The sequence below is a fragment of the Colossoma macropomum genome, unplaced genomic scaffold (genome assembly GCF_904425465.1).
Source record: "Colossoma macropomum unplaced genomic scaffold, Colossoma_macropomum, whole genome shotgun sequence".
In the NCBI taxonomy this organism is placed as follows: Eukaryota; Metazoa; Chordata; class Actinopteri; order Characiformes; family Serrasalmidae; genus Colossoma; species Colossoma macropomum.
The window spans coordinates 50,590-72,340 of NW_023495950.1; the positions used below are offsets into that span (position 1 = coordinate 50,590).

Consider the following 21,751-nt stretch of genomic DNA (forward strand, 5'->3'; position numbering starts at 1 on the left):
CTGGGCCTGGCTTCATTAGAAGCCCGGTTCTCAGGCGCCTCGCTGCGCTCTCTAAGCGGGCACGTGAGCCGCTTATGTCCGACAAGTCCACACCCGAAACATTTCAAACTGTCAGTGCTGGCATAAACCAAATACGAGCTTTCTCCGTGAACCACATGGAAAGAGGCTTCTAATGTTCGATCCGGATTGTTTAGACACATGTACACCTGTCGACGAAAAGACAGGACGTGATTGAGAGCCGCATTCTTACAGCCGAGCGGGACCAGCGTGATCTCACTCGCAAATTTCCCAAATCGGCCGAGTTCCTTAGCAATGGACTTGCTGGAGAGGAAAGGCGGGACATTGGAGATGGTGATCCTGGTCGCCGGTGTAGACAGAGGAGACACCGGCACAAAAGTCTCCAACACCCAAATCCCGCTCTCCACGAGCTCATTCACTAAACGTTCCTCTCTCAGAAACACGACTACGGCCTTATTCATTCTCGAGGCGGAGTAGATCTGATCAAACCCAACTCTTTCTCCCACCACCAGAAGCACGTCTTCAGCTCCCGCTTCTGCCAGTGGGACACATCTAAAGCCATTGGCGTGGGAGAGAGACGGCGTTTCAGCCACGAGGCGAGGAGCCATGACTCCCCCCTCACTCACCGCTCTCAGCGGCCAACGATTAACAGGGCAGAACAGTCAGAAATTAGGAAAATAATACAGGGTAGAAACAGGGAAAGAGCACACGCTGACTTCAGCACAGCACCTCTCACAAACGCACCCTCACCCACCACCTCCCAGCATGCACCAGAGAGAGAGAGAGGGAGAGAGAGAGACTTTTTTTTTGACTTTTAACAACACTTTATTGTAACCACATCGTGTTACAGTATGTAAAAGTCACTTCAGGCCTTCTTGTGAATCTCAGCGCTTAAACCAGCACATAAAAACCAAGCTTACTGAATAAATAAATAGATAAAATAAGAATAAGATAAAAAGAGATAAATAAATAAAAGCACAATTCACTTTGCATTTAGTAAAATCAGGTGCAAAGCAAAGTTCGTCATCTAAAACCGAGCACACCGACTCCCCACAGCACCACACCACTTTAAAAGTCTTCAGGTCCGACATACACTTATAATAGTTAAAATCAATTAAAAGAGAGAGAGAGAGAGAGAGAGAGAGAGAGAGTGAGTGTGTGTGTGTGTGTGTGTGTGTGTGTGTGTGTGTGTGTGTGTGTTTTGTTCACTCAGGAGGTTATTTTATTTTAAACACACAGAATCCCAAACAAAAAATCCAGCGTATAGCGGTTCAGTGAATGTGGTGTTGAAAGTGTGTAGGTGTGTGAGTCTGTGTGAGGAGACGCTGTAGAAGGACAGAGAGCTTGCCGGACAGTCCAGATACACTCCTACTCTCTCAGAGCTGAAAGGAGGAGCAGAGAGTTCAGTGCTGTTATTGTTGTGACGGAAAGAGTATCTGTTATTAGAGCAGTCCAGACTCCAGGACTTTTCATTCCCTCCAAACCGACAGTCAGCACTGTATCCTTTCCTGCTGATTGATTTATATGTTACTGCTATATAAACCTCTCCGCTCCACTCAGCCTCCCAGTAACAGCGTCCAGTCAGACTCTCTCTACACAGAACCTGAGGATACCAATCAAATCTCTCTGGATGATCAGGATACGACTGTGAAGATCTCACATTCACCACCTTTCTGTTCCCGTCAGACAGAGAGAGAGAACTGTGCGCTGTGTTTGGATCCAGAGTGACTTCACAGGAATCTGCACACAAGAAGAGACATTAGAGTGAGTGACTGTGTGTGTGTGTGTGTGTGTGTGTGTGTGTGTGAGCATGTTGGTTTTTGTAGTTTACAAGGACCTTTCAGCTAATTTGAATTGTTTATTGCGTTTGTCTGAATATGCGCCAGTTTAATCAGACTTTTTTTATAGGGTTTAAATACCTGAATATGTCATTGTTGTACAGCAGCATTCATGCCTACATATAACACTAAATCACTTTAGCGGCCAAATCACACTGTTAGAATGGTTATTAAAGCCCAGTTAGTCTGTAGTTACTGGTCATTAAGTCTGTTCTGGTCTTTTCTTTTCCTTCGCTACCTATGCTACACTATTTATATAAGCCCATCTCAGATGTCAATCATGTTCTTTCACCAACACTTTTTCACTCGGATGTCCTTATAGGATGGTTGTCCCTGGACTGTTCATGCTGTGAATTCATTTAGTGATTCACTCATCAGAGCACATTCAGAAACTCAGCTAGTTCAAAAATAAAAGTGTGAGACTTCTGCTGTAAATAAGATCATCTTGAACTCCTTTTAGCAACAGTCAATCAAATAAAGAGAGAAACATATTTCACATATGAAAAGAACAAAATAAAACATATTTTTCTGTAAAGAGTGGAGCCATCACGGAAAATGGCTGCCATGGAGCTGAGAAAGAGAACTGAATCCAGAAGAAGAGGCAGCAAATGTTACACCTGTTTATAAAGACAAAGATGGGTTTGGTGTGAAATATATAAATCCAGAAAAAGGTAATTTAATATACATATTAATTGGCTGTATGTGTTTATTTGTTTGAGGTTAATGTGGTTTGATGTGGTCAACATGTTCTGTTTTCTCTCGTAGACTGTGGAGTATTCAGCTGTGTCCATTCTGATAAGGGAGGTTTTCTTTTGGATCACAGAGGAACTAATAACTAAACATGAACCTGAAAGGAGACAGAAAATCTATCATGATGTCCTGAAAGTGTTCCTGTCTGAATTTCATTACAGTGGAAAGGTTTTTGGTATGAACGATATTACTCTCTCATTTAGCTGGACACTGGACAGCCACTTCATTAAGACCACCTCCTCGTGGTATGCAGAGAAACAGATGGACTACAGTCTGTAACTGTAGAACTACAGAGTGAAACTATACGGTCAGTGGAGCTGATTAAATGGACAGAGTGAAGAAACAAGGAGGTGGACCGGTCTGTGTAATATGTGAGGAAGATGACTCTCGGGAGACTTGATGAATGTTGACCCTGTTAGCCCAAACAGCAAAATGAAAACACCCTTAGTAGTGGGAAAACCCCATCTGTTATAAGGAGCATTAATATGGAGATGCAGGGTATTTAAAGATGAACATTCACTGTGAATTAAAACAAGATTAACTGATGTTTTAATTTATAGTCTTTTTCTGAAACATTGATTCTCATAATCATATATTTACAGATGGCAAATGAAAAAGACCAACTACAACCACAAGAACAGGGTCTAATGCGGCAAATAGGATCATGGTTGGAACCACATTTCTGAATTTTACTTCTGTTTCTGGAACATTGCTGAGACAGATGTTCTGGTCACAACTAACCTGGTGACCGAGAAGGACCAGTTCCAGCCTGAGGAGCAGCTTCCACAGGTTCCAAATGATGCAACACAAAAGGTAATTTAGAGAAACTGTTGCTGTGACTGTCAGAAAAATGTTTCAGATGTTTTGTCAGAGTCACAGTGAATGTAATATTATATTAAAGGGCCCAAATCATGAAGAACAGAATTTTTTAAATAAGAGTAGGATGTGGTGTTTGAACACTGTCAGAGTCGCTCCCAGACCATTTAGGCATTGGAAACTAAGCTGCAAAAACAGCCCTTTTTTGAATTTGTTGTTTCTGTGATGTCATGAAAACCTACACATTTACACACATCCACCTATTCAGCCTACAGCAGTTTAGCCCCGCCCACTCACACTGAAGTTATAAGACTGTTTCTGCCTGGACTGCTTTTTGAATGAAGTACAATATGTTGCAGCCAGTCAAAGCAGAGCTCATTTATATGAAGCTTAAAAGTGCAGAAACAAAAACAGCCTGTTAATTTAAAAAAGGATAAAGAAAGGCTGAAAAATGGTCATCTAAAAATGAAAGATGTCTATTTTTGATACATAAAACACACAAACATTATAAGTGAAGCTCAGAAGAAAAATAAAAAACAAGAAAAATGTAGAATATGGACCCTTTAATGATTTAATCATTACAAAAAGACTGCAGACAGTTCCTGTTCTCAGTTTGTCACACTGATCAAAATAATTACATTTTTTTTATTTTTCGACTATAGATTTTTATACTATGATTGTCTGGATTTGAACAGATTGCCTGATTAAATCATGATGTTTTTGCCAACGGAACTGTAAACATGAGCGAGTCCCTGCAACTGTTTCAAGCTCGAAAAAATGCCCTGCATGTTGACGCTGCTGCATCACTCAGGTGGATTGGTCTGAGACGTAACGGTCAGTAACAGTCATTATGGCTAGATATTTAAAACAGCAAATGATTAACAGCATGTCTTTATGAATATGTCTTTATTTCATATTAGGTGGCCATTCTTATATTTATCAAATTATGATATTTTTGATAGTGATTGTCAATCACTGGATTACCTGATTCCACACAATGGAGAATAAGGATAGTATTAAAAAAAATGGGTTTGATTTGTTTTTGATGCTGATTAAAATCTTTAACAGTTCTGAATAAACACTGGACTACATGTGCTGCTGTCAGCCATCTCCTTAAGTGAAAGCTGCAGCTGAGGAGAGTTCATTAAATTTCTGTGTATTTCATTGGCATTAGTGCTTTATTTGTTCTCTCTTGTAGTTGATCTTGTTTCCGTCACAAAGTCTGCTCTGAAAAACTTGAAAAGAATGACAGAGATCTGGTGTCATGGGTAAGTATATTTACAGTTTCTTTAATGAACTGTTATCATTTTATACTGAGTGTTGTGATTTTCTATTTTCTGATACTAGCGGAAAAGAAATTCAAGTTCTGATGAGGATGAGTCATTATCAGATTAAGAATATGTGCCAGATATGAGTCAGATAATGAATCAGACAGTTCAGTGGAGCTGCAATAAGATATGAAAACAAAGCCCAAATCAGTGAAAAGAAAGTAAAACCTGTCTGATTCAAGTTCCGAGAGTGTCTGAAGGCCAGGGAAGGAGCTTGTTTGGAAGAAGAAGCTGACTTATTTTGTTATGAGGAGCAGTTTACAGATGTAGAATCAGATGTTAAATCAGATGTTGAATCAGGCAGCTCTAGAGATTGGGAAGATATACATTCAAGGAACGTTCAGGTGAAGCCAGTCTCAGAAATCAAACTGTCATAGAAAGCTGCAGCTTTAGGCTGTGGAACAAATGACTTCTGTCCATCCAGATCAGTCACTGTAACACCTACAAAAGATTAGAGGTGCTGCTAGTGAGACTGATTTTCAGGATGTATCATTGACAGGACAGGAGGAAACAACAGCTTGCTGAAAAATATCTTCAGCAAGAAAAATAATTACTGTTGCATTTGTGTGAAACCGCTGTCCAAAATTTCTCACCACTTGAAAACCCACATGAATGAGGCAGAAGTTTCAGAAGCACTGTTGTTCCCAAAGTACTCAAAAGGAAGTAAAAGACTGCTGGAAAGAATTAGTAACAAGTGTAACTATCAGCAAAATTCTGATATTTTACAGGAAGGAAGTGAGCTGCTTAAACTAAAACAAAGATCAAACATTCTGTATTTATCAACTAGTGCCGTCTTTCTTCAACAAACATGGCAATGACCTGACCAAATATGAGTATATTCAACAGAAGCTCCATGAAACTGGAAGATTTTGATGATTTTGTGCAGTGAGTCTTCTATACACAGCCTGGAAGAAGCTGTTAAACCTGTAAGTTTCTCAAGGGTTAATCAGGCTGTCAGGAAGGTGTCAGACTATGATGAGGAAAAGAACTGCTACTGAACGCCGAGCCTAGCACTGAAATTGGGGCACAATTTGCAGAAGGTCTGTGAGATCATTCACTGTAGGGCTCTTCTGGCTGAAGATGAAGAGTTTATGAAGTCAACTGAGACGTTCAAAAAGCTGTAAACCACCAAATGGTCAGAGCTGATCTCACATACAGCTTTAAACACACTGAATGAAGCAAAGTTCAACAAACCATCAACACTGCCTTTCATCATGATGTTCAGCTCCTTCACAAACTCCTGGAGACAACAGCAGATGCAGCATCTGAAATCCTGAAAAAGGCTCAAAGGCTCATCACCACAAAGCTATGCAGAGCTCGCTAAAACTACACTCACAAGAATAATTGTTTTTTAAACTGAAGACGTGCTGGAGAATCTCCAAGATGCATCTCAAAAGCTTTTAAGAAAGAGATAAAACTCTTCTCCACGGAGATGTTGCAGTTGGCTTTTCTAAGTACAGAAATTCTGCAGCCATTTCAGCAGAGTTGAGATCAAAGGTAAAAGGGGTGAAAGGTTGCTGTCCTTCACACCAGACATGGTAGACGCTCTGACTCTTTTAGTTAGTAAAAGAAAGGCGTGTGGGGTTCAGGAGGCCAACTGCTTCTCGTTTGACAGACCCAGCTGTCAAAGTCATTACAGAGGACAGGACTGTCTGAGGTTCTACGCAATGCAGTGTGGTGCTCAAAATCCAGAACATCTCAGATCAACACAGTTGTGTAAAACATGTGGCGACTCTCTCACAAATTCTTAATCTGGAAAAACAATGAATTGGATCATGTTGCACATTTTTTGGACATGACGTTCGTGAACGCTGTGAGTTTTACAGGCTCCCAGAAGTGACAACTCAGCTGGCTGAATGTTTGTGTGTTTTGGGTATGAGGTGTTAAGTGTAGACGATGCTTTGCCAAACCCCGTGAGGAGACACGAAGTCACCAGGTAGATTGTGACTGAACGGGTGAGTGGAATGCAGTTGCAGGCTAAAGATGGAACGACTCTGAATAATTCTTTGCAAACGGTGTGGTTTATTTACAAGGTGAAAACACACAAAAGAAAAACTGTACAAACACAAAACAAATGGAGGTTAAAATGTTGACCTGACTCAATCAGTACAGGTAAGTATAAGTAGTCTTAGGCCGCAAGGCCATAGGACTATACTCTCTAGTTTAGCTCTTACTCCCTTCTCCTCAGTCTCCTTGCAATCTGAGGTGAGTATCCTCGAGCTTGCCCCCTACTAAACCTTTCCCCTATCTCTTATAGAGTTAGCCCCACCCCTGCATCACCTGAGCTGAACCATTCCATTCTGCAGTTGTGTTGCTGTCCTACAAAAGTGGATTAAAAACAAGGGTAAATAAAATCATAATCCCATATCACAAGGCCTTAATATGTAATATTACCGGTAAGATATTTCATACAGTGCGCACATTTACTAGCCTGTCTCACTCTGTTTTCTGTGACCTAGGTTATTGGAGACCTCACCCCTCTCATGAGCTAGCCATGGGCCCTCCAGCACACTCATGAGTGAGGTCCATCTGATTACACACACACACACACACACACACACACACACACACACACACAGATAGACAGTCCTCTGGTGATGGGCAACACTTTTGCCTCATCACAAAGTGTCACTAATTTGTACAATCCCACAAAAGGCTCTGGAACAAAAATCTCATTTGTTCTGAATTTTCAAAAAAATGTGACAAAAATGTGTGTATTGCATTGTTTTAATATGAATGTGTAAAACTGATTTGCATGCTGGATTTGTCCCAATTATTCTGCCATTTTTTTTCGTGTTATAGATGAGGAGACTCAACTCAAAGAACCATGTATGTAGTATTATTTCCTTGGGAACTGAACAATATAATTGAAGAAAGACACATATATGAGTACAAAGGTGAGAATATGTCTGAATATTTCTTTTTTAAATGAGATGTAACAGTGTTAAGTTATCAGTGTAACGTCTTTTACTTTGAATGATATTAAGCCATTTGATTTCAAAAAGGCTTTTAAAATGGTTTAGGAATTAAGATAAATAAGGTTAGTGTCGATTAACTAACAACAGAATGAAGTAAGAATAATGTTGGTAGAATATCTATGAGAAAATGTCAACTAATCTTCATTTTATTTATTATCTTTTTCTCTGATGTCTTTTAGGTCTTGGTGTATTTGCAAAAGTAAATATTGAGAGAGGAAGTTTTATTCTAGAGTACAAAGGACAGCTGATCACAGGAGAGGATTCTGACTCTTTTGGAGAGCGAGATTTCAAACACAATGGGGAAACTGGTGAGCTTTCAGATTTTATAATGTAGATTTATAAAGATGCTGTTCTTTGCATTCACTGTAAGTGTGAAACTTAAATCATCTGGATATTTTTATATACATTCTTTATATTTCTGCTTTTTAAATTTTTTTTAAACAGCATTGATGCCGCTGATAATGAAGACTCCTTTGGGCGCTTGGTCAACAGTAGTGCTGATCCAAATTAAAAATTGACAAATTTTTACTAAATGCTAGAACACACCTGTGTTTGTTCGCAGTAAAATATATTAAGAGAGAATAGGAGATAACATGATTATAGAGAAGATAACCTTATATGGTGGACCACTCTACTCTAACATGGGGGGGTGTAAAGTGCTCTAATATTGATATTATATTAATCTAATTGTCAATATTATATCTATCATGTATTGATCTAATAGGCTTTATTTAATTTGTGTGTTTTTAAACATTATTACTGCTTATCATTTAAAAATATTGTACATTTGCATCCTGTTCCTGTCAAACCAGTGCTCATTCTGACTGCACAGTGAAGTCAATGTTAATGTAACCCCCCCAGATACTATGCAAAAATTTGTTCATCAAAAGTCAAAATTACTGTAACATCATCAACTGAAAAGATCTTTGATCCATGTTCTCAGGTAACAGCACAACAGAGCCAACTAGCAGTTCACCTAATAAGCTGAGAGTTACTCACCGTGTTTAAGGTTTTCTGCATTTGTCTGAATCAGTAGTAATTTATGTATGAGTAGATGAGTGACTAATGGCTGGTTTATGAGAACATTACTGGGTTTATAAGAGCTGAATGTGGCACTGTTTAGACTTTATTTGTAGTCAGTCAGTGATCTGCTAGCTTAGCTGACCTTTTGCATGGTTGAATTTAAGACGTCTATTTAATATTTTCCACAAGACTAATGTTGATGTTCTCTATACAGTGATTTTTTTTTTCTTTTTTCGCTCTAGATAAATGATGACGTGAATCAAACGAGAACTACATTTACTTCAAGAAACGTCACACGTCATGACCATCTGGAGACCGACATCCCGGTACATAAATATCTGATCCTTTGAAGTCTATTCCTAATTAGATAAAGCTCAGTATTGTGTATACTGGGTACTTGACTGAAGCTGTTGTGAGGGGTATGTTTAGTATACTTGACTAAAGGCTGCTTTATAAGAACGGGGTTTGGTTTGTTCAGACTGTACTTCAGGATACTTTGTTGACTTTTGCACCACTACAGTGATCGTTACGGTACTCATGTTACAGGACGGCAGGGAGGCGGACCCAAGTGCAGAGAGGAAAACCTGTGAGAAAGGGTCTTAAATGAACTTAATGAGGTGGAGTGTGAATTGAGTGCTTGTGCACTTAGAGGTTGCGGTGGCTCAGAGCCAGGCTCAAACCACCGATGTACTGATTGGCGGTCTGAGGAGTTACCGGGAAGCACAGGTGAAAACAGGAAAAAAACCTCAATGAATGGGAATAAAAAATGGCAGAAAAAGGTAAACAAAGGGGACGCTGAACACAGTGTGCTCAAACAAAGGCTGAGATAGAAATAAAAGATAACCACAAAACAAAAAACACTTCCTCTGGAATTATGAGAGGAAGATCAGCTTTGTTTCACGTGTTTGGTCTTTGAACAAACACTTTTTATGGCTTGGAGCCATTTCTTGTTTAAGCCTTCTTTTTGGCTTTTAAGTAGTTTTGGGGCAATTTCTCTCTTTTGTTTTTTCCAGCCCTCTTTTCTATTTATAGTTATTAAATGCTAAACATGAGCTCTTAATGAGGCGTATATTTTTAATTAATGCAGAAATTGCATTGCGTACAATGATATGTGCACAAAATCTTTATTTGTTTATTTATTTATTTATTTGTGGTGCCTGATTCATTTTTCCACAGCATCCTTTCTCTGTAATGTCTGTTTTTTATCCCTGTTTTCTCCCCTGATAAACTACCTGTTAATCCACTGGAACTTCTAACTTCCAACTGCACACCAGCGATCTGTGAGCTTTACTGCTCTATTTTCCAGAACCTTCACTCCAAAAGCTCAGATAAGACAGACCAGAGCAGCAGAGAACAGCAGGAATAATCTTCCTTAAATTAATCTAATTAAACCATTTGAACTATAATAATGTATATTTGTGATTTGCCCAAATATATATTGCTGTAACAGACCAGTAACGTTGAATTAGTTGCTAAAAACAGGTAGTTAACACCAGCTAATTAAAATAGCTAGCCAGCAATTTTTTATCATACAATTCATTTAGTTAGTCTGACGTTTCTGATTACCATCGTTTGTATTCAGTCAGTGGTTTTAATATATAAGTGTAACTGTGTATTTCTGATTGGGCCAAAGTCGCAATATGAGCAATAAACACCTGTCTAGCGGTTAGCATAAATGCTAATACTCTTAGCGACAATGCCAGCTAGTTTATATTACTTTGTTGAACAAAATTATTAATCTACAAATAGTAGTTGGCTCAATAACATATCACTGTAGTTTATATTCTGGTGCAGTCTGTGAACATGTAATAGTGCAAACATGAAGCTGAAGTTGGGTTCTTATTCACCAGCTTCTCATTCAAATTTTCCGTTCCACCTTGAACGACACCACAGTTGCATTCTGACACCTGTGCAAATGTGCATCATTTAAGGTGGATTGGAAAATTTGGACAAGAAGCCAAATTCAGCTGATTGTTCTTGCTTTCTTTATGTATTTCTCTGGTGTAAATGATTATCTGTTGTTTGTCTCCGTGTTCAGGTATAAAGTGAATAAATTAAATTGCTACTGTTGAGTCCAGTGCAGCTGGCTAATGGTAACGGTATCAAACGGTAGCACCTGATCCAGCTAATGAAGGGCTCCATAATCAGTTAATGAGCTGGATCAGGGCTGTTCTCTTCAGGAGTACCTGAAACTGTACAGTGCTTCCCAGGTTGAGAATATGTGTGAATGTCACACCAGGCGATATGGTTGTAGCCTAAGGAGACTTTAAAAATGTTTAGATCTCAGCAGAATGGTTTACCGGCCCTTAAAGCACATACATCAACATTACTTTTGAAATGACTGCAGCTTCTTATTTACATTTAAATAAAAACACTATTGGATTTTTGGAAAAATAATGTCCCAGTTGCCTGTTATCCTGCCTAACGTTACCTTAATAAACACATGTTAAAGTGTGGAACACTGAAATTATTCATTTGACCGTTGCTGACTAAGCTTGTCAATAACCAACAATACGTTCATGCAGTTTGATGATGCGGCGGAGAATCACCCCGATAAGTGATGCTCTGCAGCATATCACAACGTTTTACACACAGATTACCAGACAGAACGTGAAAAACTCTGATTCTGTCTCCTTTTTCTTTTGTTTGCTTATTGGTGTCTAGAATTGATGCTGCAAAGGAGGATGGGTCTTTAGGAAGACTGGTCCATGATGACCATACAAAGGCAAAAAAATATGTGCAGATGATTCACCACACCTGTGTTTGTGATTCATGACAGTCAACCAGGTGATGAGATGACGTGTGACTATGGAGAAAGTGGATCTGGAGAACTCAGGTTTATAAAATAAAGGTATTTATCCTCAAATTACTCTCTAAGGTGTTTTTGAGCTTTAAATCATGAATGTAATCTTCAGTGCTACAAATGAAGTGATATGTTTATATGATATGAGTAAGTTGAATGGAAATGTTTAGCCACACAACAGTTTCTAGAATTTATAGAGTATTTTAAGATTTTCTTTACAGCTATAGCATCATAACATTAGCATTAACTCTTACAGGAGCTAAAGAAATGGTGCATAAAGGTCTTGGATTAAACATCTGAGTGTCGTGTTGTTTTAGAAACATATAAATACAGTTTGGTTGATACTTGTAACTCACTGATATGCGTATTCCAGCACATTATGGAAATTGTTTTATACTGAGCAGGTGGTCATTCTTAGGATTGGTTATTTTGTCTCAGCTCCTTAGTTAATGCTGTGCAGGCCGTGGAGTCACCTGGTAGCCTTTGTAGTGCTTGTGCTAACAGGTTAAACATTTAAGTAGTACAAAAGAAACTTTAGAAGCACAAAAGGAGAACAAAATTATTCAAAAATAAACTGGCTTTACAAAATAATAACTGTAGACGTTCACACACCAGACACTTCATTAAGTCCACTTACTTGTTTCTACACTCTGTCCATTTTATCAGCTCCACTGACCATATAGTTTCACTCTGTAGTTCTACAGTTACAGACTGTAGTCCATTTGTTTCTCTGCATACTTTGTTACCCTGTTCTTCAGTGGTCAAGACCCCCACAGGACTCTCACAGAGCAGGTGCTATTTGGGTGGTAGGTCATTCTCAGCACTGCAGTAACACTGACATGGTGGTGGTGTGTTAGTGTGTGTTGCACTGGTCTGAGTGGATCAGACACAGCAGTGCTGCTGGAGTTTTTAAACACCTCAGTGTCACTGCTGGACTGAGAATTGTCCACCAACCAAAAATATCCAGCCAACAGCGTCCTGTGACCACTGATGAAGGACTAGAGGATGACCAACACAAACTGTGCGGCAGCAGATGAGCTATCGTTTCAGACTTTACATCTGCAAGGTGGACTGACAAGGTAGGAATGTCTAATAGAGTGGACAGTGAGTGGACACAGTGTTTAAAAACTCTGGCAGCACTGCTGTGTCTGATCCACTCACACCAGCGCAACACACGCTAACATACCACTACCCCGTCAGTGTCACTGACCCACCACCCAAATAATACCTGCTCTATGGTGGTCCTGCGGGGGTCCTGCCCATTGAAGAACTGGCTAATTCTAGAAAAGTCTGTAATTAGTCTTACCATATACTACAGAGTGCACCTATATGGTAAGATGGGCAGATAAAATGGACAGTGAGTGTAGATACAAGAAGAAGGATTTAATGAAGTGGTCAGTCAGTGTACATGTGGTGTAAGATATAAGAAAATATAAGTATAAAACAATTCAAAGGACAAAAACTCTGAAAAACTGTGAAGCACTAGCAGTATATGTTAAGGAGGACTTTTGTACACAGGGTCTTTTAGCAAACCTCCAGGATAGCAAAGGGTGACACGTTTAGTTAATATCTAGTTAATAACTAGTTCTGTGCTTGTCTGAGAAATTAGTGCTTAGAGAAAGTTATTCAGTAATGTTTGGTTGAATGTCATCTCACTCAGTGTCTATGTTTACATGCAAAGATTTTCTCCAGTCTGTTTACATGCTCATTACAAGTAATCTGATCCAAACTTATAATGCATGCATAGATTGCTGCTTAGTATAGACGTTACCATGGCAACCAGCGTGAGGCCGGTCGGAGTGAGATGAGCAGCAGTTATTTCAGGGTGTACACTACTGACTACGAGAAAGAATGACATTTATTAAATGTACCAGCTAACTTATTATTGATGTTTTACATTTTAAAACATTTATACCGGCCTCACACCAAACGACTTTTCAAGACATTTCACTATGACAGACAAATTTCTAGGGTTGGAATAAAATGATTAGAGTTTTGCTAGAGTCGTGTCGCGCTCACGTCATCTCAATCGTTTAGTGTGAGGAGGTCGGGTCGGCTGTCTTAATTCAGTCATTTTCTCATCTTGATGCTACAACAAAATCAACCGTGTTTAATATTATCGTAAGTTTTAAGTCTTGGCTCATGTAAATAGTGACGTGCCAGAGCCGCACAATAGTGAGCGGGCGAGGTAGATAGAGAGAGAGAAAATGCATGCGTGAGAGGCTGAAGGCAAAAGGCAAATCTCCTGAACTTTAAAACAATCATTTTTATTAAAACATATTAATCTAAAAAATTTAAGCTGGATCTTTTTACTTTTTCAAGTTCACTGAGTGAACAGTGATGTAAGGAAATGTGCAGATGACATTACTGAAGATGCATCAATGTTTTTTTTTTTGCTGTTAGTTACAGTGGCTTCTTATTTCATTTGTTAGTTTTTTATGGTTTAATTCATAATATCCACTCAACAGTGCTGAATCACTGCATGTTGTGTTGGTGTGTAAATCTTTGTTGAATAAAGTAACTGCACATTTTACAGGTAAATTAATAAAATTCTGGGTAATGATCTGCCAGAATATACAGTTCTACAGTGAACTGCTCTGAGCCCCAGATCTTTACACGCCCAGTCAACATATCTTTCCACTTGTACCACTATAGAGTGTAGAAGGAAAAATGGTTTCTCTGCTTGTTTAATTTCCACCAGGTGCATGATGGGTAATACTCTCAAAAACCTAGTTGCAGTCTTGCAAATAGTGACACAGCAAGATCCTCCGTCTTTGCAAAATCATAGTCAGTGACTAAAAGCTCTGTGATTGTCTTTAGGTGTGAGAGGGTGTCAGACTTTAGTCTTTTAAAAGTCTGTTTAAAGTCTTTAGTGTGTGGTTCACATTAGGCTGTGAGCAAAATTTGGAAAAAGGGGACAGAGCTGATCCTTTGAGCCAGGCAATCATGAGTGCCTTTACAAATAAAGGTAATTAATTTAAAATGAAACGGTTTAAGAATATGTTAACATCAGAGGAAGTCACTGATTAAACTTCAGACTTTCAGATACCTGATAAATCCCTTATTCACTTTACATAATGCCTTATTACGCAGCGTCACGACACATCATTTATACACATCATTATTATTAAAGTATTGGAGGTTTTTTGTTCCTGTTCTTGATTTAACAGTCAGAACGGTATGTGTCGTTAGTTTTCACAATGTCCTTACAGTGTGGTAGGAACAGGAAATTTGTGTGTGTTTTCATGTCCAGATATTTAAACTGGAAATTGTCCTGACCGCACTGTGAAAGTTCAGACCTCTTAAAGACGGTAGATAATAAAATATCAACTGATGAACTTAATATATGAACTTTCTGTAACACAGAACTGTTTTCATGTCTAGATCTCTCAGAAAGGTGTGTTCCAATTTTGTAGGTTTATGTCACGTGTCCTTGTGTCTTTTCACAAAAAACAAGTATGTGTGTGAATGTGTGTGTGTGTTTGTGTGTGTGTGTGTGTGTGTGTGTGTGTGTGTGTGTACTTACATTTCTTCAGTCCTGGTTTGATTCTGTTCTCACCTCCATGTTCCACTCTAAATACACACACACACACACACATTAATATATTCATTCAGATGTTCTCACCTTCCTCTCTCTCTCTCTCTCTCTCTCTCTCTCTCTCTCTCTCTCTCTCTCTGTCTACCTCTCTCCCTCTCTTTGTCTCTGTTTTACATTTGCCCAACTGTAAAACCATACATCTATAAAAAAACATACACACAAAAACATGTAATATATGTACACACACAGTTAAATAAATAGTATATGTATGTGTGATCAGTTTGAGGTTCTGTTTTCATTCTTTCCTCTGTGTGTAACAGCTGTAAACACATTCATCTGAAACCCCATTGGTCCAGTTATTGATTTATTGTTTTTGGTGTGTTTTGTGGTTCATTTTGAGTTGTGTTGGTGAGAAAGTGAACGGGGCTGTGATTGAGGGGTCTGACGGGGTCTGTTTATCCTTGAGGGGTCTGGGGTGTTTCTGGATGTGTGCAGTTGCTGAGATACACTGTATGGTGGTCTGATTCTGACTGTGTCTGTGATCAATGAGAGTGGAATTGTAAAGCTCTTTGTGGGGGGGTTGTCAACTGATGTGGTTTCTCAGGGCAGATACTGATCATTAGTAATCAGGAACATTGATAAACGATATTTGGAGCTGATATTCATTTACCATAAATTTGATGTTTGTAGCTCACAACTTAAAACATTAAATAAATAAAAGAACATTACAAAAATAAAATAGTTTGAGCTTTAAACAGTGCAGTTTGAAAAAATAGTAACATAATATTTTTGTTATTTTTGAACAGATAAAAACAAATAACTTAAACAGCTCTCAGTGATGTTTAACAGCCACTGATATTTGTAAGTAAAAGTGAGCTCAAAAACCTTAAATTTAATAAACTATACAAACATATTTACACAGTTTTTATATAAAGCAGGTGTAGTTTGAGTTGCTGACAGTGTTGAAAGGGTCACATCAGTAGAGGAGCCTTTCCAGTACATGAGTGGAAGTGAGAAAGACCAGATACAGACTAAAAACTGTATAAAGCCTAAACTAACCAAACACAGAACTGTAAATGTGTTACGGTAAAAATATTAGAGTGAAAATCTGAGTAATCATGCAGTAAAACTGTTCTACTTTGTAATATAAACAACAGTGAGGCTGTATGAACAATAACATGTTTATTAGTGATAGTGATCTACACTGCTGTTATCAGGAGGTGCACTTTTCATCTTTCTTCTTCTTGGTACTGTTTTGTCCCCGAATCGCCATGCAGTTTTCAAGATATCGACGCAGTTCCAACTCTGGAATTATCGGTAAGATCAGGAATTTTGTTCTTCTATACAGCTTTCTAATAGAAATGATTAGGGTGCAAAAGTTTGTGCACCCAACTTAAATCACAACCACCAGGACACTCTTACATCATCATCCTCTTAGATCAAGACCACAGGCCACAGTCAGTAAACACTCTGGAGCCGAAAGGTTTTTGGACAATCCACATCACCATCTTACAAGAAACACACCACACACTCCACACACATCACACACCACACCCAACACACTTTACAGATTCCATACTCACCACCCACCCTACATACATCACTCACTGCAAACACAGCTCATACTCCACACAGTTCATACACACACACACACACACACACACACACACACCAACAGCATCTGACTGGCAAACCACAGCAAATAAATGGCTATTGACACGTTAGCAACCACCAGGAATAGCGGTTGCAGCAAGAGGTAATGAAACACAGTGGTAAACATGACCCTGTCCCAACTTTTTCGGAACGTGTTGTTGGCATCATATTCAAAATGGGCATATATTTTTCAAAAAACAATAAATTTTGTCAGTTTCAACATTTGATATGTTGTCTTTGTAGTATGTTCCTTTAAAAATGTGGTTTACATGATTTGGACATCATTGCATTCTATTTTTATTGGCATTCTGCACAGTATTCCAACTTTATTGGAAATGGGGCTGTATTTAAAGAACAGGTCTGAGATCTGCTTTGTTGTCATGTCAACTTCAGTTAAGACTGAAGTTAGGACAGAAGCCATTACAGAACAACAGTTATTAAGACTATAATCTTATCTTATTTCCAGATTAGAAAACGGTGTTAATTTAGCAGTGTTAACTGTTTTCTTAACTTTAAGATAAATCCCAGAGCACTAAAGCGTTTGGGAAATGAAACTGAAACTGTGGAGCGGCCATGCTCTGAATAAACCGAAGCGCTGACACAATATTCTTAACTTTCAGTCTATCGCGCTTTAGTTTCATTCGACCTTGTTTACTTCAGTAACAGTAGCTATTGTTAGCTGTTTGGCTAACTAACTTGATTATGTGTTTACGCTTCAGCTGTGCATGTATGGTCGGTTGCTAGGTAACAGACATGACAGTTGATTGTCAACTTTAATCAAGTTAGTTAAGATTTCCTACCATGAGATAAGAAAAGATGCTGTAAGATAAGATTCTTAAACCAAGATAAGATTTGCTTCTGTAATACGAATTTGTGAAAAATCTTATCTTGACCTGTCAGACCTTAAGTTAAAACAAAAGGATACGAATTTTCTGTATAGGGCCCCAGGGTTCTATCCCAGTCTGATCTTCACAACACGTTTGTGGAAGTGTATCTTGGCAAAACAAAGGAGTTTTCTGAGGACCTCAGAACCTTAGAGGAGTTGTTGCTCATCAAGCTGGAAAAGGTCACAAAACCATCTCTAAAGAGTTTGGACTCCACCAACATGCAGTCTGACAGATTGTGTACAAATGGAGGAAATTCCAGAGCACTGCTACTCTCCCCAGGAGTGGTCGACCAACAAAGATCACACCAAGAGCAAGTTGTGTAATAGTCTGCAAGGTGACAAATGATCCCAGGGTGACTTCTAAGCAACTAAATGCCTCACAGTGGCTAATGTTGATGTTCATGAGTCCACCATTAGGAGAACACTGAACAACAATGGTGTGCATGGCAGAGTTGAAGGACAAAGCCACTGCTCTCCAAAAAGAACACTGCTGCCTGTCTGCAGTTTGCTAAAGATCACATGGACAAGCCACAAGGCTATTGGAACAATGTTTTGTGGATGAATGAGACCAAAATAGATATTTTTGGTTTAAATAAGAAGCGTTATGTTTAGAAGCACAGAAAGGAAAACACTGCATTCCAGCATAAAAACCTTATCCCGTCTGTGAAACACACTAGTGGTAGTATCATGGTTTGGGCCTGTTTTGCTGCATCTGGGCCAGGATGGCTTGCCATCATTGATGGAACAATGTACTCTGAATTATACCTGCAAATTCTAAAAGAAAATATCAGGACATCTGTCTGTGAGCTGAAACTCAAGAGAACATGAATCATGCAGCAAGACAATGACAGTAAGCGCACAAGTCATTCTACCAAAGAATAGTAAAAGAAGAATAAAGTTAATGTTTTGAAATGGCCAAGTCAATGTCCTGACCTTACTCCCATAGAAATATGTGTAACAGGTAGAGCTGTTTTTGCCATCAGTCATTTATGGACTTGGGCGGCCACCGTAGTGCTGAGGAGCAGTTCCTCCCCTTACCCTGCACGCTAGGTGTTAGCAATTAGCGCCAGTGTATATAGACACGGCAGCACGCTCTGTGTTTGAGCTCGTCTGGGGGATGTTTTGCCTCAAGGTGGTTGCTGAATACAGGTGTTTTCTCCTTTCCCCAGTAGGCCACGCCATTAGCGGTTAGCACCAGCATTTATCCAATACGCTGGGTTTGGAGCTGCTATTTTGTGTTCTCATGGGCAGTACTGGCTTTGAGGTATGTTTTTGGTGCTACACTACACCCACGGTCTCTTATTTGATAATGTAACCGTGATTAATGGTGGATATGTCCCTTACTTTGGTGAGTGTATGCTGCTGTGCCTGAAATCGGGTGGGTTTGGAAATCTGTGTCCAAAGGTAATTTATTCATTGTTCTCATATGGATGTAGTGCGATCTTGGGTATAACTTTTAAGTATGAGACTTAGAGTGTGTGATTAGGTTCTGGTGCAGGGCATGGTCATCTACTACCCCTGACAGTGATGACTATGTGATCCGTTCTTGCTGTCACTGGTAACTTCAGTTTAAAGGTACGTGCACTTATTAGTGGGGGGATTAAGCGTCGCCATTTGGCCGGCCTAGGTGGCGTCCCACGTGCCAAGTATCAAGAGCCTTTTATTGAAGCCACTGCTGTTTTGCCTAGACCAGACCGTTTGGGTCACATTTTCTATTTGATTTATTTTCTTTATTTATTTTACTTTTCTTTATTTACTATTTTGGTATTTCAAGTTTTGTTAATTGTCAAACTTATTTTCTTGGATCTATATTGTTAGCTTGTGTGTGTGGGTTTTTTTTTGTGTGTGTAAATTAGTGTTTCTTGCAACCACTAAGTCAATTTCTAAGTGGTTTGTTTTTATTTATTTTCTTCTGTTGGTTTGTTGGCTTTTTGATTATGGTTTAATCAGCTACATTGGCTGTGGTGTAAGTGATTTTTAAGTGCAGGTTTTGGGCAGTATATAATCTGCCTGCTATTAATTGATTCCTTTTCTTTAGAGTATCTTGGTGCATGTGGTTTCTCTCCTGTTGACTGGTCATCCTCTTGGAGTTTTCCTCTCTCCTTCACCCCTTTTGTACCTAGCTTGAAGTGTTGAAGTCATTATTGTTTAGGTTCAGTAACGTGTGTGTGTCTGTCTGTGTGTGTGTGTGTGTGTGTGTGTGTGTGTGTGTGTGTCGTGTGGAGTTTTGGTGTACAGTCTTGGGTGTGTGGAACCAGGTGCTGGAGAGCTCGGAGTTGTTATTTTTTGTTAAGAATATAAGGCAATTGTCCTGTGTTTATACACCTGCACAGCCAGTATACCTAACTGTTCTTTTTCCTTCTCCTTTTTTTTTTCATTTTGTTTCAGTAGTACCTGGAGGACGAGGCCCCAGCTTGAGTGTTCTGGTATTCTTTTATATCTATATGTATTTTAAAATGATGTATTAATAAAGTTGTAACAGTTTTATTGCTGATTGACATGTATTCTCTTTTAAATACCTAGTAAACATTGTGAATTGAACTCAATCTCATGTCTCTCTAACTTTCTAAACATACCTGTGTGCTTGTGGGTTTCACTTGCCTTAAACTTCCTGGGGTGAAATTTCCTAGGTGGCATAGTCGAGTCCTTAAATTAATTTAATACCTGAGCAAGGGCCACATATGGAAGGACCTGAAGCAGCAGTTCATGGAAGGAAACCCACCAATATAACAGAATTGCAGCTGTTTTGTACAGAGGAATGGGCTAAAATTCCACCAAGCCGATGTGCAGGAATAATCAACAGTTACCAGAAACGTTTAGTTGCAGTTATTGCTGCACAAGAGGGTCACACCAGATACTTGTGCAGCAATAGTTCACAAACTTTTGCCACTCACAGATCTGCAACACTGGATCATTTTCCTCAATAAATGACTAAGTCTAGTATTTTTGTCTCATTTGGTCATTAATTTGGTTCTCTTTACCTACTATTAGGACTTGCATCAACAAAAGACACACTTCAACATAATCAATACTAGAGCCTTACTGTAAATATTGGGCCCTGGATATAAATATAGACAAAACAAAATGAACCCATTTTATAGGAGAAGAAATGACAGTTTACTTTTGTAGATGCCTTAATATTCCTCTGCACCAACTAAAGATATTTAGATGTGACCTAAAATTCAGGTAGAAATTTTAAATCAGCAATTACATCTAACAAAAAAAAAGCATACAAAGCTTATTATATGATCAAAAAACAACTTAATTCATTCCCCCATTACAATTTTTGTCATGTTTTCAAATCAATAATCAAACCAATAATGCTATATAACAGTGAAATCTGGGGATTAGAAAGAAAAAAATCTGAAATTTGGGACAAAACACCCACAGAATTTCATCTTGAACTGACATATATCCTGAAGGTGAACAGAGGTTTCTAATAAACCACCTGAACCGGTCAGATCCAGACTCCCTTCACTAACTTCATCAGTATCAAAATGATAACCCAAACCACCCACTAAACCAACTAGGAAGACTTCAGAGGGTAAGCAAGTAATGAAATTTAAAGACAAACCTTAACTAAATAAAGAATGACCACACATTGGCCACTGAATTAGGAAGGCACAGAAAGAGCAGGGAGGACAGGACCTGCACCCATCAGGACAGAGAAAAACTAAATTACTTTCTTGTTTTATGTTTAAAATACAAAACAATGGGTTCCCGAGTGGCGCAACCGTCTAAGTGTTGGCCCTGGTGATGCTACAGCCATCCGTAGCCGGGAGTCCAAGAGAGCACAATTGGCCTCGCTCTCTCTGGGTGGGTGGGATGGCTGCCTTTCTCCCCCCATCATTCACTAAGCGCGATGCTAGTCGGCGCAGGCGTCTGTTAGCTGACGTAACAGATCTAGCGGGTGGAATTGGAGACGACTAAATTGGGGAGAAAAATCGGGTAACAATAAAAAAGTCCTTTCTGCCCACTCCAGAGTCCAGACCTCAAATCATAAGACAAACAAGACAATTGACTTTTTTACATGAAACATTTAGCATTTTTGCAAAGAGAAGCTTCCTGCTCCCTAAAATCAATAACAAATTCCATACTTTTTCTAAGATTGAACACTGAG

At 39.0% G+C, this 21,751-nt stretch overlaps 1 protein-coding gene across 1 annotated transcript in view; it reads right to left on the reverse strand.

Annotated features, from left to right (window-relative positions):
- Window positions 1-1,240: 1,240 nt before the first annotated feature.
- Window positions 1,241-21,751, reverse strand: part of LOC118803731 (NACHT, LRR and PYD domains-containing protein 12-like) — an 80,278-nt gene continuing 59,767 nt past the window's right edge. Inside the window, exons 10-11 of the mRNA XM_036564221.1 lie at window positions 15,081-15,127; window positions 1,241-1,758 (exon numbers count right to left, since the gene is read on the reverse strand). Of these exons, the coding sequence (XP_036420114.1) occupies window positions 1,241-1,758; window positions 15,081-15,127 (565 nt within the window). The remainder of the gene's footprint in view (window positions 1,759-15,080; window positions 15,128-21,751) is intronic.